The 13,455-nt window shown below is 40.0% G+C and overlaps 1 protein-coding gene across 1 annotated transcript in view; it reads left to right on the forward strand.

The window, feature by feature from the left end:
• Positions 1–13,455, forward strand: part of ABCC3 (ATP binding cassette subfamily C member 3) — a 55,248-nt gene that overhangs the window by 22,002 nt on the left and 19,791 nt on the right. Inside the window, exons 4-11 of the mRNA XM_080394078.1 lie at positions 77–214; positions 1,945–2,070; positions 2,863–2,924; positions 4,017–4,148; positions 8,165–8,383; positions 10,707–10,884; positions 11,434–11,595; positions 12,688–12,780. Coding sequence (XP_080250204.1) covers positions 77–214; positions 1,945–2,070; positions 2,863–2,924; positions 4,017–4,148; positions 8,165–8,383; positions 10,707–10,884; positions 11,434–11,595; positions 12,688–12,780 — 1,110 coding nt within the window. The remainder of the gene's footprint in view (positions 1–76; positions 215–1,944; positions 2,071–2,862; positions 2,925–4,016; positions 4,149–8,164; positions 8,384–10,706; positions 10,885–11,433; positions 11,596–12,687; positions 12,781–13,455) is intronic.

Here is a 13,455-nt window from a genome sequence, read left to right on the forward strand (position 1 = left end):
CTGCCAACTGAGAGTGTGAATAGGGGGAGCAGTGGGATGGGATTGTGGTTCACTGTTCCTGTATTTACTTTTACAGCTGTTAGCTACATTGCTTATTCAGTACGAAAGGCTGAGAGGAGTTCAGTCCTCTGGAGTGCTCATTATCTTCTGGTTTTTGTCTGTGCTCTGTGCCGTGGGGCCTTTCCGGTCTAAGATCATGACTACAACAGCACAGGTAACATGCCATCCTTGTTAGCACTTGGAGAACAGGAACTGTAGCCTTAATGTCTCTTCCAAGGGAATGAATCACCGAGTTTGGAGTCAGATCTGAGCCCAGCTTCTGCCAGAAAGAAAGAGAAGTTTGGTTCTGTTGCCTTGACTGAGACTTGTGTAACTTGAAGGGAACTGGGATTTCTCATGCAGAGTCAAAAAGCAGATTTTTCTTAGCCCAAGGCTATACTGGAAACCTGACAGACATGTGAGGGCTGTACCAATGCTGCATATACATTAGAACAGGGTCTTCCCCCCACACGCTTTCTTTTTTCCTTCCTTTCCTCTTTTGCAGCCCCCTTCCCCTGCCATGCTTAAATAGGGTTGGGTAGTAATGGGAGATGACACATTTTAATATGTAATGTTCCTTTTTTGCTTAGGCAGCTTGGCCACATTATATAGCTCCATAGGCTTTCATCTGTCAGTGCCTGATGTGCTGAGGATAGCATTTTGACTCCAACTGTGGCTGTAAATAGAGAACAGAAAGTTGGAGGGAGAGGATAGAAAGCTGGGCTGTTATGATTCCTGTTTGAAAACATAGCAGGTTCTCCCACAGCAAGAAAGTTGTCATGTTTTTCACGGAAACAAATTCCACTAAGTAGGGCAAAACAGATTGCTTCAGTGATTAGATCATCAAAGGCTGGGAGTGAAAAAGAATATTTGAAAAAACATTAAGGTGATTGCTTCTCCTGAGTGAAATCAGCGTTGATTCCATTTGGCTATTTCTTTTTTTTATACTTACTTTTCTGTAACTATTAGCAGCATTATGCTTTTAGCAAGGATTTTGCTGTATCAGGCAGTCGTAAATATTCCAGCAGAGATTGAATTAAACCTTGAATGACAGTATGTGCGGAACTTCTTCAGAAAATAGCTGCAGTCCTGTTGAGACCCTTTCAAATGCCACTTGAAGTCAATTTAAAAACTGTAGTAGTGGTGAATAAGTATGAATATTGGACTATCAATGTTTGAATCCTTAGCCAACTTAAAACTGTGGGTGCAGAGCCTTAGAACGGGTGACGGTAATGTTTCTCCTGTTCTTGCAGCTGCCAAGGACCAAATATTCTTTCTCGTGCACTTAAGGTTTAAACATTTTAAGTGAACAATAAGATGATTCAAAAGAGCTGTAGGAGGGGCATATCCTCACAAAAAGAAGTTCTAAGTCAACTGCGGACTCATGAGTAGGAAAGGAAATATCTCTAGAGCAGATGGAACTTATGCAATACAGTGGTTTTTTTGCAGTTTCTTCTGAAAGTCTTTAACACTGACTACTTGTCAGTGACAAGATACTAAAGTAAATGGATGTTCTGTGATCTCGGTTGACAATTCCTATGCTTAAGACATGATCTTGCAAGAATCCCTGGAGGTAGTTTAAAAGGATGTCATGTAGCCCTGATTCCAGAGGGTATCTGCATGCAGTGAAGATGTATAAGCACTTTGAACTTGACATAATTTAATGAAAAGCTTGGAGATAAGCATGTTCTTAGGCACTTTACAGAGTACGTGCATACTTTTGTAAGATAAATCCTGCTAGCAACTACTTTACAGTGTTCAACTGTAGAGGAAGAAAGGAATTGCCAAAAGAAGCTGTGAAAAAGTCAGAGAGAGAGAGAGAGTGTGTGTGAGTGTGTGTGCTGGGGGGCGGGGGCTGGGAAGCACAATAAAACAATCATTTACTATGTTTCTTTTTCCCTTTAGGGCCATGTAAATGAAAGGTTCAGGTTTACCACTTTTTACATCTACTTTGCTTTGATAATCATTGAGTTGATTCTTTCGTGTTTTAAAGAAAAGCCTCCATTTTTTTCCCCTGTTAATACAGATCCTGTAAGTATTTTTACTTTGCTTTATTTGCATTTTACAGACTATGTCATGTTTTGAGAGTTCCACTAAGAATACTTGTCATTGAAAACAGCTTTGGATTGTCGTTGAGATTGCAGTAGTTAGTAGTCCCCTTACGAACACTGGGTATGGAGAGCAATATTGGGGTTTGAAGCCTTTTTCCATTACGTGTGCCATCAGTAATGACTGGAAATTGTGTAGTGCAAGTAGCTCACCTGCTTGCTGCTTCACAGCAGTTTAAAATACATTTATGAACATTGAAGTGTAATATTAATTATTTCAAGAGTAGGTTTTGTGAAGATGGTGGTCTACTCACTTAACATTCATTTAGAGTTAGCTAAAGTCTATAAGGGTTGTCTTAACGAATGAGTTCTATATGTGTTGAGAACAGAGATGGAAAAACATTAATAACAGAAGATATTAGTGGTGTCACAGGTTAAATTTCTTCTCCAGTTCATAAAATGGTCTCTATAATTGGATTTATGTTTGAACCAAGCTGAGAGAGAAATTGAGTTCATTTCTTCAAATGAATATTTCAAAAACTATAGAATGATATTTCGCTTTATGTAAGTGTGATTTAAAGGCAGTATATGAAGCAATTTTTAAAGAGCTCTATATGACATGGGAAATGAAAGAAACTAATTTGAAGTCTTATTAGGACATAGGTACATGCATGTAATATACCATATAATATATCAAAACTGATCAAAATAAACTGTCTTCTAAATGTCTTGCTTTATTTATTGTGGGCTTTTTCCCCCCATAACTTTATTATAGAATCCATGTCCAGAGCTAACTTCAGGCTTCCTGTCAAGATTGACATTTTGGTGGTTTACAAGGTGAGCTTCTCTCTTCAAGCCCTTGGACAGCTGACAACCCCATGTTCTACTTGTGCTATGTATGGCACAGAGTTAGTAATACAGAGATTTTTCCTCTGTAAGGCGTTGATGTTGGATTTTCCTTTTTAGGAACAGCTTTCAGAGTGCTTATACTGCCCAAACTTGTTCTCTGAACAACTGTGGCGTAACTGATAGGGTATACAGCCTGGTGTGCTTACTGCATGCTGGATCATTACCTAAACCAGGATGCAAGACTGTTCCACAAGATTAATTGTGGCAACTTTTCACCCATCTGAGGGTGCATTTCGTTTCCTGTTGAGGTTCATGGGTGGATGCTTTTTTACAAGGACATTTTCCTTCCAAGGGGGAAAGTAAACTGGATTATTTATACAAATGATTACCACCAACTGATACTGCTGTTAAAAGGCATGCGTATTAAAGATGCAAATTTGAGATTGGGTTTACTACTACTCTACAATAAGGAAGTAGAACAGCTGTCAAAGGTCGTACTAAGACCCAGTTTTTCCATAGTGGTTGGACGGGGTTGTGATCTTCATTCTTTTTAGTGGGAGAGTGTGATCTTTCTAAACTTCCAGAGTTTTGAACATTCAGCTTCCCCGTCGAGGTTCTTGGCAACTAGGTGTTTGCATCCCTCGACAAAATTCCTCTTACAATTGAGGAACTGTAGTTTTCAGAGAAATCTGAGTTTTCTTTAACTTGAGATTCACTTCTGCATTTTGTTCACCTCTGACAGTTATTCCAGATAGACTTAGTTATTTTCACTTCTAAAGCTTCACTGTTTTCATTTAACATGAGTTTTATTCAAATGCTTCTAGTAGGTGGCTTTTATTGTCCTTTTGTTCTGAAGTGATGTTCTCAATAAAATACATGTAATCTAAACTACAAAATGTCTTTTTTCTTAATTGCAAATATCAATACAAGGAAAAAGGGGAGATGGAGGTATAATTTTCACCCTTTCTTCGGAGGTGTGTTTTCTTACTTTTGTTAGCTTAATAGTGCCAGAGTTACTAGTGATATTTTAAGTACTGTTAGCCAAACTGAATTGGACTGGTTTTCTCCATATGTGTGCAGCATGGCAATTCTTGGGTACAAAAGGCCCCTTGAAGATAAAGACTTGTGGTCACTGAATGAAGATGATACTTCAAAAATTATTGTGGAACAGCTAAGTAAGGAGTGGAACAAAGAAAAAGCAGAGTGCAAACAGTAAGTATATGAACAAGTCCTGCAGAGATCGATCCGAGTAATTTCAACATTAATAAGCTGCTCATCCCTGAAAATAAGCCAAGCAAAAATGGCACCTACCTCTTTAACCTATCTGTTCCTCATTTGTATTGACAGTCAACTTTGCTTATTTTAATACGTGTAGGCAGAGGCAAGCAGAAGCCCTCTGGGGCTTGTGTACCACTGACACACTTTTTAACTAGGTGCCTAATATCTACACGGGCAGGTAGTGCCATTTACCATGTGGAGAAGGGCTGGAGATGCATAAGCAGAAGGGATTGAATTGGTAGGACTGTAGAAAATGAACAGCTTTAATCACTGAGCTGGTAGATGTCTAACCCCACAGTTGCATCCCTCCTATGCTAGAGCACAACTTCTAAGCACCATAAGCCAAAAGGATTTCCACATCATCCCCATAGCGATTTTTTTGACCTGACACTATTCTTAGCTTTAAGGCTCTTAGCAGTGAGCAACTCTTCACTTTGTACAGGAAAGATAAGAAACTCAAAACATGTGAAAGGCAGGAGAGGAGGAGATATCCCACTTTAAGACCTCTGAGACCCTACTCCTGTGGCCTAGAAAGTTAGCAGCAATATTCTTATATACTCATATGAAAATGGGATGGGGGTCAGAACTTGCATATAGTTACATCCATGCCGAAGAGGATATCCTTTATATTGCATGTTCTGTTCTAATCTAATCTTAAGGAATCTGTTGTGCAACTGTATTTCCTTCTCCCACTGGTTAGTCTCCAGAATGTTTCCAAACAAATAGATGTGATAATAATGTGTTTCAAACGAAAAATGTCAATAAGGAGGAGGCCTGCGCTTCCATTTCCTTTCATTGTAGAAATTTCTTCTCTGTGTGGAGGCTTTCCTCTGTTCTCTTCTGTGCATATCCTTGCCAAATTGGAAAGACCCTATTATGTGATAATATTAGGAGAGAGTTGTAAGGTTCTTGGCAAGGCTAAATATGATGTGGAGAGTTCCACTTCGCAGCTAAAATCTGAAAGGTTTCCAGCACTAACACCAGCAGCTTGTCCACCAGTGCTCTGTGTGTATGTGCATTGTGGGTTTACTTTGGGATTTTTACTGTTTTTTTCCTTAAAGTCTCTGGTATGGAATAACATGCATTGTCTGGGTTCTGGTCTTTTTGCACAGACATAAATCTTACTCCCCAGGCTTTTATATAGTAAGAGCACAGCCATTGTGCAGAAGTGCCTAGGGTCCAGGAAAAGTTTTGCTAGGAAACCAGAAACTGTGCCTGGAGTTTTGTCATGGGGTTCATTGCATTTTGGAAATTATTCACACAAACTGGGGCCAGTTGGCAATGAATTTAACCATAAATTCTGGCTTGTGTTTAGCTCAGGTAAAATTTTTTGGCAACTATATTAATGATTCTAAGATGGGGGAAGGAGCAAAAACAAAGCAAATCACTGTACTCCAGATTGCTGGGTTTCACATAACTCTAAAAATGTTGAGGCTGTGCTTATTCTTCAAATATAAGTAGGTATTCTCAATTACTTCATGTCGAATAACGTTAGTGGTAGTTGTTTAGGAGCTGTTGTAAGTAGTTTTTTCTTTTTTTCTTTTTTTAAATCTTCTCATTAAATTTGCTCTGACCAAGCTTTTAGGACATTAAAAATGCTGTGTCAAGTTGTGTACGTGTTGAAAGTGCCATGGAAAATATTTGCAGTGTACCCAGTAGTTTTATTTTTAAAAACTTAAGTCATTGCAACTCTGGCATAGCTAAAGCTTTAAACTTATTTTATGGTAATGATTATCACATTTGTATTGTTCCTAAACCTACAAAACCTTTATTACGTTTTGCTTCACAGCTGTCTTCTGAATTAAATAATTGCTAATAATTCATTTGCTATGACTGAGTTACAGGAGAGATCAGTGTGGATTTAAGTTGTTATTATAGATAAAGCATACAAAGAGTATTTTTCCTTTGCTTTTGCTCTCTTTGCACCTATGGCTGAAGTCTACTTGCTCACTTTACTGAAAAGTGCCATTTCTTCTGCGAAAGTTAGAGCTGTGCTTGGTGGAGAAGAGAGAGATGGCATTTTGCCTCATTTTTAGTTAGCTTCTGATTTTTAGAGACTATGCTTATGAAGACAAATTGAAGATGTAGGGCCTTGTCATCACCATGAAGAAAGCTATGTGTTTTCCCATAAGATAGTCAGCATCTATTATCTGTCCTGCTATAAATACTGGAAACCAAACACAGGCTTTTTGTTTTGATTAAAAAACTGGGTGTGAGCAGTCCCACACACTGCTGAAAACCTGACCTCACCTAGCTACCCGTAGTAAACACTAGATGTGCATTTTCTCCCTTTGGGATTTTTTTGCTGAGAGAGAACTATTGCATTGCTGTTAGCTCACTGTAATAAACATTTTTAATAGCATAAAGCCAGGGGCAAGTGTTCTTGTTTCTCCAAATCATTCAATGAGTTTAACAGCCTGGTTGCCAGAAAAATAAGGCTTTGCTTATAAACTCTCCAGGTTTGATCTGGAAGGACAAAGACAACACTGTTTGTTCTTGTCAGGGGGGAAAAATTAGAATTGTCTGGTTTAGGTTCTCCCCCTGCCCTCAAACTTTATTGTAAAGAAATTGGGATTTGCACAACTCCTCTGTTTGAAAGGATGTGAACAAGTTTCTACCTGTGGACTGTTAGCCAGAGTGATTGCTTTGAGTGCTCACAGGCTGTTGGAATTATTTGACTCTGCAGCCAGCCAGCTCCAAAAATTCTGCACCTCTTTACGAAGAATCATAAATCCAGCCTCACTTGGTAGTACTTACAAGTTATTTTTCAAATGCTTTCTTTTAAGTCTTCACTGTTTCTAGGGTGTCTCTTCCATCTGTCCCTTCTTTTAAGGCTTATGTGCCCCAGGCTCATTTCCTTCTCCCTCCTCCACCTGGACTTAACCCTTCCTAGCTGACATTCAGGAAATTGTTCTCTAGGTCCTATAGCCCCCAAGAAACAACAACAATTTGGTATTTGCGGGTAGAAGAGCTGCCAGGCTGCTCTTTGAGAGCAATTCATGGAGGAAATAGTTTCCCAGAGCGCTCCCTCTTTATTGATGGGCAACAGAAGTCAGGCACCTAAACCCCAAAGGTGCTTCTAGAAAACCCACCTCAAGCCCTAGAGAGCAGCAGGGATCTGTTTGGTCCATTCTTCATCAGTCAGTCTCAAAGAGCTTTGCAGAAGAGGTCACTTTTGTTGGCTTATTTTCCAGGTGGAGAAAGAGAGGCACAAGGTAAGCAAGGAATACAGCCAAACGGGGTTTAAATGCTTAAATTGTCATCTGGGTAAAATTTAGGCACCTAAACCAAAATTTTTCTCTCCTGGAAGAACGTGGGATAGCTGTGGCCCAGATCCTGGCGATGGCTGAGCTTTGGAGGTGCTATGGTTTGTACTCTTTCAAGTTTCCAGGAACGTAAAACTGTATTTTGAGAGGGCTGTGCCTGCTTCCTCTCTTAGCTTGGCGTGGGATTCAGTGCTTGTCTCCCTGGAGGGATTCAGACTACTTCTCTGAAAGCTGCTGTGTGATCAGATAAGGCTAAAGGTTTAGTGCAACTAGTAATTGAATAACAAATACAGGCTCAGAAGGACTAGGCGAGGGTGCCTTTTGTGGTATGTAAATAGCAACTGTTAGAGGATTCGTGTATGAGAAATTGGAGGTTCAAGGTCAACTCTGTCCTTTTGCCAAAGGAAGTCAAGCCTTCATCTCCTACTCCTTGGGCCATGTTCTCATCCCACGGTGATTGAGTTTTCTGGCTTATGGAATACTGCAGAAAAAGAAAAGAAAACAAGACTTAGTAACACAAGAGTGGCTATCCCTGAACAGATCTAGATCTTGTTGAACGTCCTGCTGTTAATCAGTAGCAGAGCAAAGAAAGGAGCAGACTTAGCTGTTCCTGCAGTGCTGTACACATAGGGCAAGGATACTCTTTTTGCCAGTTGTTTCTAATTGCTTGTTTCATTCCCCTAGGCAAGAAGATGTGACATATATGAAGAAATCTAACCATGTGCTGAATCACGTTGGCGACAGTCCAGAGGAAGCAGAAGTTCTGATCAGAGACAAAAAGCACAACAGAAAGCCTTCCTTTCTCAAAGCTTTGCTGAGGACCTTTGGGCCGTACTTCTTAATCGGTTCCTTCTTCAAGCTAATACAAGACCTGCTTTCTTTTGTCAACCCTCAGCTGTTAAGGTTGGTTTACTGTGTGAGTAGTTTCTATGCGCAATCCCTGTGGAGGCTTGGCTTTGGCACGGAGTATTTATTTTTGAAATGCATAGCTAGTTTCCCTCACAGTGCTGCATGTGTGTGCTCCCTCACCTTCCCACTGAAATGCCATAAGACAGGAGTTCTTTATTGTGGACTAAGCTGTAAATTGGGCAGGCTTCACTGAAATGCAAGAGTCGTAAATCGCCCGTCACCAATCGACAGCTTTGAATTACAAATTACCTGTTGCTCTGTGCAGCAGTCCAAAGCAATTTCTCCCCGTTTCTAAAGGATTATTTGTGAAATCAAAGTGAAGCACTGCTTGCTGGATCCAGAAGTCTCTGTACATCTGATACCCACCTGTGCTGGTGGTGGCCGCAGCTGTAGTGTGACTTGATGTACAAATGAAGCATGATGTTCAATTAAGTGGTACTTTGGCCATGCTGCTGTCATCTGGAAAAGATTTTGGACCATTTAGATGAGTTCATGTGTTCTTAGTTGTGCACAGCAATGCGAAAGTGTGAGGCACTTACAGTAAGTTTCCACGTGAAAGAAAATTATAGTTCTGTTAAAAAAAAAAAGGAAAAAAAAGAGCATCAGATCTTGACAAAAACAGTATGTCCTCAGACTCTCCTTGTATGAGGAACACCTGTACCTCTCATCTCCAGGGAGACCAGTTGTTCAGCCTGATCCATAAAGGAATTTGCACGATCCCCACATTTTTTTCTCTTAGTATTATTGTTAAAGTAAGAATTTCACCAGATAATCATTAACCAAGAAAAAATCAGCAGTGGAAATAACAGCATTTATATCAAATTATTATTTTTTATTTCTGAATCAATGGAAGAGCACATAGTGCTGATAATGCATGAGAGAGGGATGGAGTCTGGATGGAGGCCACAGGTGTATGTGGGAAAGGGGAGAGGAGAGGGCCCCGCTCCTATATGAATGTGTCTTAAAATAACACCAGTGTGGAGCTGAGCTGTGTTCTGAGCTCATGTTGTTCTGTGGGTGGTTTGTGACATACCCAGAAATTTGCTAAAAAGAGGGTCTGACCCAGTACGGTGACATTTAATAGCTTACAGTCTGTCTTCTTCCTGAGTTCCTACTGAAGAGGAGGCAGCTGGCTTCCTTCTGAGAACACATTAAATATAATCTATTCTCGGAATTTCTCAAATTTGCATAAATTCCTGGATATGATGTCAGTGATATCTCAAGACATATGATGGGGAATTTCTTCTCAAGTCTAAATTTTTGCAGTCCTGGGAAATGCACTGCTAGTGTTAAGAGAAAATGAAAAGCCATGGCTGTCTGGCAGGTTGCACATAAGTTAGTTTTATTTTTCTAAAAAGATTGCTGAATCCCATGCTGGGACTATGAGGAAGAGGTTTTCCTGAAGCTGTCCACTTATAGCATGAACAACTGGTGCGGTGCAGAAGGAAGATCTCTCTGGACTAGAAGGAAAAAAAAGATGTAGCAACTTTATGCTTCTAACTCAAGGCTTTGGGGGCCTGATTTGTAGTTTCCAGGTATATTTTCCCCCTGCTGATGATTTGAACCCTGGAGTCAAATCTCTGTTCCTCCCATATTTTGACAATTCAATACTCTGGTCAGTAGGCTGAAACCACAGTTGTGATTTTTAAGAACACTGGACATTGCCATATGTTTTTCTGCTAGTTTGTGATGTGGCAGCGTGCATGTCTCACAGGGAGCGCAGCGGTGTGCGTGAAATGGCTCATTAATAAAAGATGATACAGCCAGTTTAATGGTACTACCATTTTACCAAAAAAGTAGGAGTGAAGAACTCTTTATGCATCCGTCCAGGAGGATGTCTTTTAATTTAGCTTTTTTGTGGGAAAACACCGCAGGCAGAAGGACTCAGGCAGCTTGAACAGGATTTGGGTAAGGAGCTGGTTTCGCTTGCTTTACTACACTGTCCTACTTTGTCCTATCATTCACCTTCTGCCCTGGGGGGCTGCCTAACAGCTCAGACAGGGAGCTGTGTGTTTAAACACTGGATCCCAAGGGAAACCTAGAGTTTCTCGTCATATTTCATTTTCTACAGGCTCATTTGCAAGTGGACTTTCTCGCTGGCAAAGCCAAAGTTTTGCTGTTGGATCTTTGCAATGTTGTTTGACTCAAATCGTAACTCAGCTTGCATCCTGGAGAGCTGTTTGCTTTTTGTGGTTAGAGAGGGGATGTGGCAGGATGCCATAGTTGAAAGAAGCTGTGTTATGTCCCATTAAACTTGCTGCATGTTTTTTATTTTTGTTTCTTTTTCCTTTTCCTTCCCTAATCTTCTGAAAAACAGTGTATTAATCAGCTTCATTAAGAACAAAGATGCCCCAGCCTGGTGGGGATTTTTAATTGCGGCTTTGATGTTTATCTGTGCTGTGCTGCAGACACTCATACTTCATCAGCATTTCCAGTACTGCTTTGTTACTGGGATGAGGCTGAGAACTGGGATCACTGGAGTGATATACCGAAAGGTAAGACTGGAAGCATTTAATGGGCTAGAACACTGGTGTATAGCTGAGCAAGTGGCCTCAGTTCTCAAATAGTCAGGGAAGAGCAGGCGTATTGGAGAACAATAGCCTCCTGGAATATTAAAGGTTGGGATTTTGGAGAGTTTTTAGGTGTAATTCTGTTATACTTCACAGAATTTTCTAGCAGTCAGCAGCTTAATGTGTACGGGTAGGTCACCAAACATAGCACAGACAAATATTGGTTCACTTCAAATATTCAGAAAAATAAACACAGGAGAATAGCGTGTTTGTACTATGAGTTGATTAGGTGCAACTAGGTTTTTCTTCAGAATGCTACATACTGCTTGAGATGGAGGGGCTCACGAGCAAACCATTTCATGAAGTCTTGTTCTTTGGAGATTAGGAGTTGATGTAGGTGTGAATTACTTGATTCTTGTTGGAGAAGCACATTCTCAGGGAGTGTCTTGTTTTGCTAATAACTGAGGATTTCTTCTCTGTGTTTCTCCATATGTATCAAGATTGTGGATCCACTGAATCTCTCTTATTTCTCAGTCCTTAGTCATCACAAACTCAGCAAAGCGCTCATCTACTGTTGGAGAAATTGTCAACTTGATGTCAGTGGATGCCCAACGTTTCGTGGACCTTATGACTTTCCTGAACATGTTGTGGTCTGCACCACTCCAGATATTTCTAGCTTTGTATTTCCTCTGGCAGGTACATTGTGACATTTTTTTCAGAATTCATCTAAATGATGTGCAAGCTTATTATTTTTTTGTTACTTTGACCCACTGCATTTTTTAGAAACTTACTGTTCTGCCTTGTATTAAAATAGCTTGTACTGGTGTACACGATCAATTAGTCTTTTAATTATTTTGTTCAGCTGGTAAGCAAGATAAGGCATTTGAAGCAAAAGTTAGCCTTTATATCTCTTCTGTCCCTACCATGCTTTGTTAGGGACTCATCTTGGACTCATCACAGTGTTCCCAGTAGTTGATACAAATGGGAGTTTGAGGGAAATGGTTTAAAAACCAAACCAAAGAAAACCCACTGGACTTAGGAAACTTAAGCCATGTATAAAAATTATATCATGCCATATAAAAAAGTTTTGTGTAAGTCAACATGAAACAAATCTCACAATAATTTTTCCTTTGCTACAGTGAAGTTGTTTCTGGTTTATTCCAGCTTGAACACTGCCTTTCATGCTTAAAATGTTTCTATGCAATGAATCTATTTTACTGCATAAACAGTAGCACCAACTTGACCACATGGATTTAGACTTGAAAGCCATTAAGCTGCAGCAGCTTTATGAGTTACTGCTTCATTGGTAAGCTGAGCTCTAGTAGCTAGCAGTTTATATGCTTTTACCCACACCGAGGGTACTGGGTAAACTCAGTGTTGCATAGATCAGAGAGAAGTTTATGGAAAAATTCCTTCCATGTAGCTTATCTGTTCCAGTTTTACATTTGCTCAATAGCTCTGTATTTGCATTAGTTCAAACTTACTTTCCCCGCCCACTGGGAACCACTTAACAGGTAAACCAGCGAGCACTCTGCTATCATCGATACTAGCATAATAATAATTCAAAGTGGATGCTGTCATATTTTTCTGTCTCCCCCTCACAGTTGTTCTGTGGAATCAGAACACTTCACTGGGAGGAGTTTAACTTATCTATGTGAAACATGAATTTTCATTTCTGTAACCTACTGTTGTTTTGATGCTCGGCATAGGGAACAGCAGCACTTGGATACAACAACTTACCTTACCTTTTTTCTTTTTTTTTTTTTTTTTTTTCTTCCCCCAATCAAGACTTTAGGGCCTTCTGTGCTGGCAGGAGTTGCCGTGATGGTTTTACTTATCCCATTTAACTCTGCAATAGCAATAAAAACCAGAGCGTACCAGGTAAGGTACTGGCAAAGAAGGTGACGTTACCTGAATTGGCAGTTGTGCTATAAGAAATGAAGGCATCAGTGGTTGTCTTGACCATTAATGAGCTGCCATTTGCACTAATTTACTTATGAGTAAGATTGTACTGATTATTTAATAACTATATCCTCTCAGATAGTTTTTCCATAGTGAATTGAATGCTATTTAAGGGAAAGGTGTGGCGCTGAGTCAGTGGCTCTTCATGCTGCTGGAGCAGCTTCTAGGATTAGCAAGAAGTTTCATAGTCTCCATATCCCTTCACCTGGTACCTTCTTCTAGGAGCGTCTAGAGAAAGGGCAACTAAATGCTGTTCTTTAAGCCGTGAATGACTTCAGAGATGGGAGCGGAAACCTGGCAGCTTGTTTTTTATGCTAATAGCCAGTGTTGACTTTCACTCCCACTGAGCTGGGCTAAATTTGAATTATTATCTTAAGGTAAAAGGATCCTTTATTCCTTTTTTTGTAGTCTAAATCGTCTCTAGTCAAGGAAGGCTGAAAAAAACTATATAATAGTGCCCTCTGGCTTTGTGCTGGAAAAATCTAGTAAGTGGCTTGTGCTGTGCAACCTATCAGTGACTGTTAGGAAGATTAAAAAAATATCAAGCTGTTGATGTAGAAAAGGTAAGAGTTGGAAAACAAATATGAATTATGA

This window comes from Falco punctatus, assembly GCF_963210335.1.
Source record: "Falco punctatus genome assembly, chromosome: 1".
NCBI lineage: Eukaryota > Metazoa > Chordata > Aves > Falconiformes > Falconidae > Falco > Falco punctatus.